Source organism: Hyaena hyaena, unplaced genomic scaffold, assembly GCF_003009895.1.
Source record: "Hyaena hyaena isolate Hyena2069 unplaced genomic scaffold, ASM300989v1 scaffold_965, whole genome shotgun sequence".
NCBI classification, from domain to species: domain Eukaryota; kingdom Metazoa; phylum Chordata; class Mammalia; order Carnivora; family Hyaenidae; genus Hyaena; species Hyaena hyaena.
The window spans coordinates 47,375-49,581 of NW_024081598.1; the positions used below are offsets into that span (position 1 = coordinate 47,375).

Below are 2,207 nucleotides of genomic sequence, written 5' to 3' on the forward strand. Positions count from 1 at the left end.
GCAAAATTATTATAGTCTATGTTTTTCAAAAATCTGATTTTGTTTCAAAAAATGTCATTTTCATTAAATAGTTTAATTATCTACAAGGTTTCAAAGTAGGCTCCTAACTATATTTATAACTTTTTATTTTCATATTTGTACGTGTATAAGTAAATGTATATATAAGTTCAGAGTTTTATACTTTATAAATAAATGTATATTAAATCATCTCATCAGGTCCTTTCTCTAGACCTGAAAGATTACTGCTATGGTTTGAATATTTGTGTCCTCCCAAACCTCCTAGGTGAGATCCTAATCCTCAAAGATGATAGTCCTATCTGGTAAGGCTTTGGGGGGTGTTGAAACCATGAGAGTGGAACTCTCTTGAAAGGGATTAATGCCTTATAAAACAGGCTCCTTATAAAACAGAGAAATACTTAGCCCCTTCCACCAGATGAGGAAACAAGAGGTCTGTAACCTGGAGTAGAGCTCTCATCTCATCATGCCAGCACGTTGATCTTGGGCTTCCAGCTTCTAGAACTGGGAGAAATAAATCTCTGTTGTTTATAAGCTATCCAATTTGTGGTGCTTTGTTATAGTAGCCCAAATGGACTAAGCCTTTTGTTAGTTTTAATGAATTCTATTAAAAAAAGGATGATATTGGTGGGCCCCGCCTCCCGTTCTCTCCTCGCAGATTCTGGGTAGAAGGAGACGCTTGCCGCGGACATTGTCTTCTTCGTGCGACTTTTACAGCCGTTTCTGTCCGGACACAATGGCAACTCTTAAGGAAAAACTGATTGCACCAGTTGCCGAAGAAGAGACAGCCGTCGCAAACAATAAGATCACTGTAGTGGGTGTTGGACAAGTTGGTATGGCATGTGCCATCAGCATTCTGGGAAAGTCTCTGGCTGATGAACTTGCCCTTGTGGATGTTTTGGAAGATAAACTCAAAGGAGAAATGATGGATCTGCAACATGGGAGCTTATTTCTTCAGACACCTAAAATTGTGGCTGATAAAGATTACTCTGTGACCGCCAATTCTAAGATTGTGGTGGTAACTGCAGGAGTCCGCCAACAGGAAGGAGAGAGCCGCCTCAACCTGGTGCAGAGGAATGTTAACGTCTTCAAATTCATTATTCCTCAGATAGTCAAGTACAGTCCCGATTGTATCATAATTGTGGTCTCCAATCCAGTGGATATTCTTACATATGTTACCTGGAAGCTAAGTGGACTGCCTAAGCACCGTGTGATTGGAAGTGGGTGTAATCTGGATTCTGCTAGATTTCGCTATCTTATGGCCGAAAAACTTGGCATTCATCCCAGCAGCTGCCATGGATGGATTTTGGGAGAACATGGCGACTCAAGTGTGGCTGTGTGGAGCGGAGTGAATGTGGCAGGCGTTTCTCTCCAGGAGCTGAATCCAGAAATGGGAACAGACAATGACAGTGAAAATTGGAAGGAAGTGCATAAGATGGTGGTTGAAAGTGCCTACGAAGTCATCAAACTAAAAGGATATACCAACTGGGCTATTGGATTAAGTGTGGCTGATCGCATTGAATCCATGCTGAAAAATCTATCCAGGATTCATCCAGTGTCAACAATGGTGAAGGGAATGTATGGCATTGAGAACGAAGTCTTCTTGAGCCTTCCATGCATCCTGAACGCTCGGGGATTAACCAGTGTTATCAACCAGAAGCTGAAGGATGATGAGGTTGCTCAGCTCAAGAAAAGTGCAGATACTTTGTGGGACATTCAGAAAGACCTAAAAGACCTGTGACTTCTGGCTCCTAAGCTGTAGAGATTTAAAAATACAATGTGATTAACCATGAGCCTTTAGTTTTTCATTCATATACATGGGTCACAGTTTGCTTTTGTCCTCCTAAATATGTGAATCTGGGCTCACAGAATCAACGCCCATGCTTGGTTAAGTGCTTGCAAATATAAGCCCTTGAACAAATAAAATTAACTATCATAGTGTGAAAAAAAAAAAAAAAAGGATGATATTGAAATGCTTTTTCCAGAGTTTGTGATACAATTTGCCACTGTATTACTCCTTGAGAATCTTATGTACCAATGCATATCCTAATCTTTATTTCCCAATATAAAGAATCTCTCCTCTCTTCCAGTTCTTTTACATTGCAAAACAAGATAACAGGGAGAAATGACAAATTAGAGCAGTGGTTACCTTATAATAAATCTTTTCACCGGAGGGCTTTCCAGCACAGGGA

The 2,207-nt window shown here is 40.3% G+C and overlaps 1 protein-coding gene across 1 annotated transcript; it reads left to right on the forward strand.

Moving 5' to 3' along the window:
* Positions 1–659: 659 nt before the first annotated feature.
* LOC120223191 (L-lactate dehydrogenase B chain-like) lies at positions 660–1,961 on the forward strand. Its single transcript, XM_039221223.1, has one exon. It carries the CDS (start codon positions 752–754, stop codon positions 1,754–1,756), a length of 1,005 nt encoding a protein of 334 aa, XP_039077154.1. The 5' UTR covers positions 660–751; the 3' UTR covers positions 1,757–1,961.
* Positions 1,962–2,207: the final 246 nt, after the last annotated feature.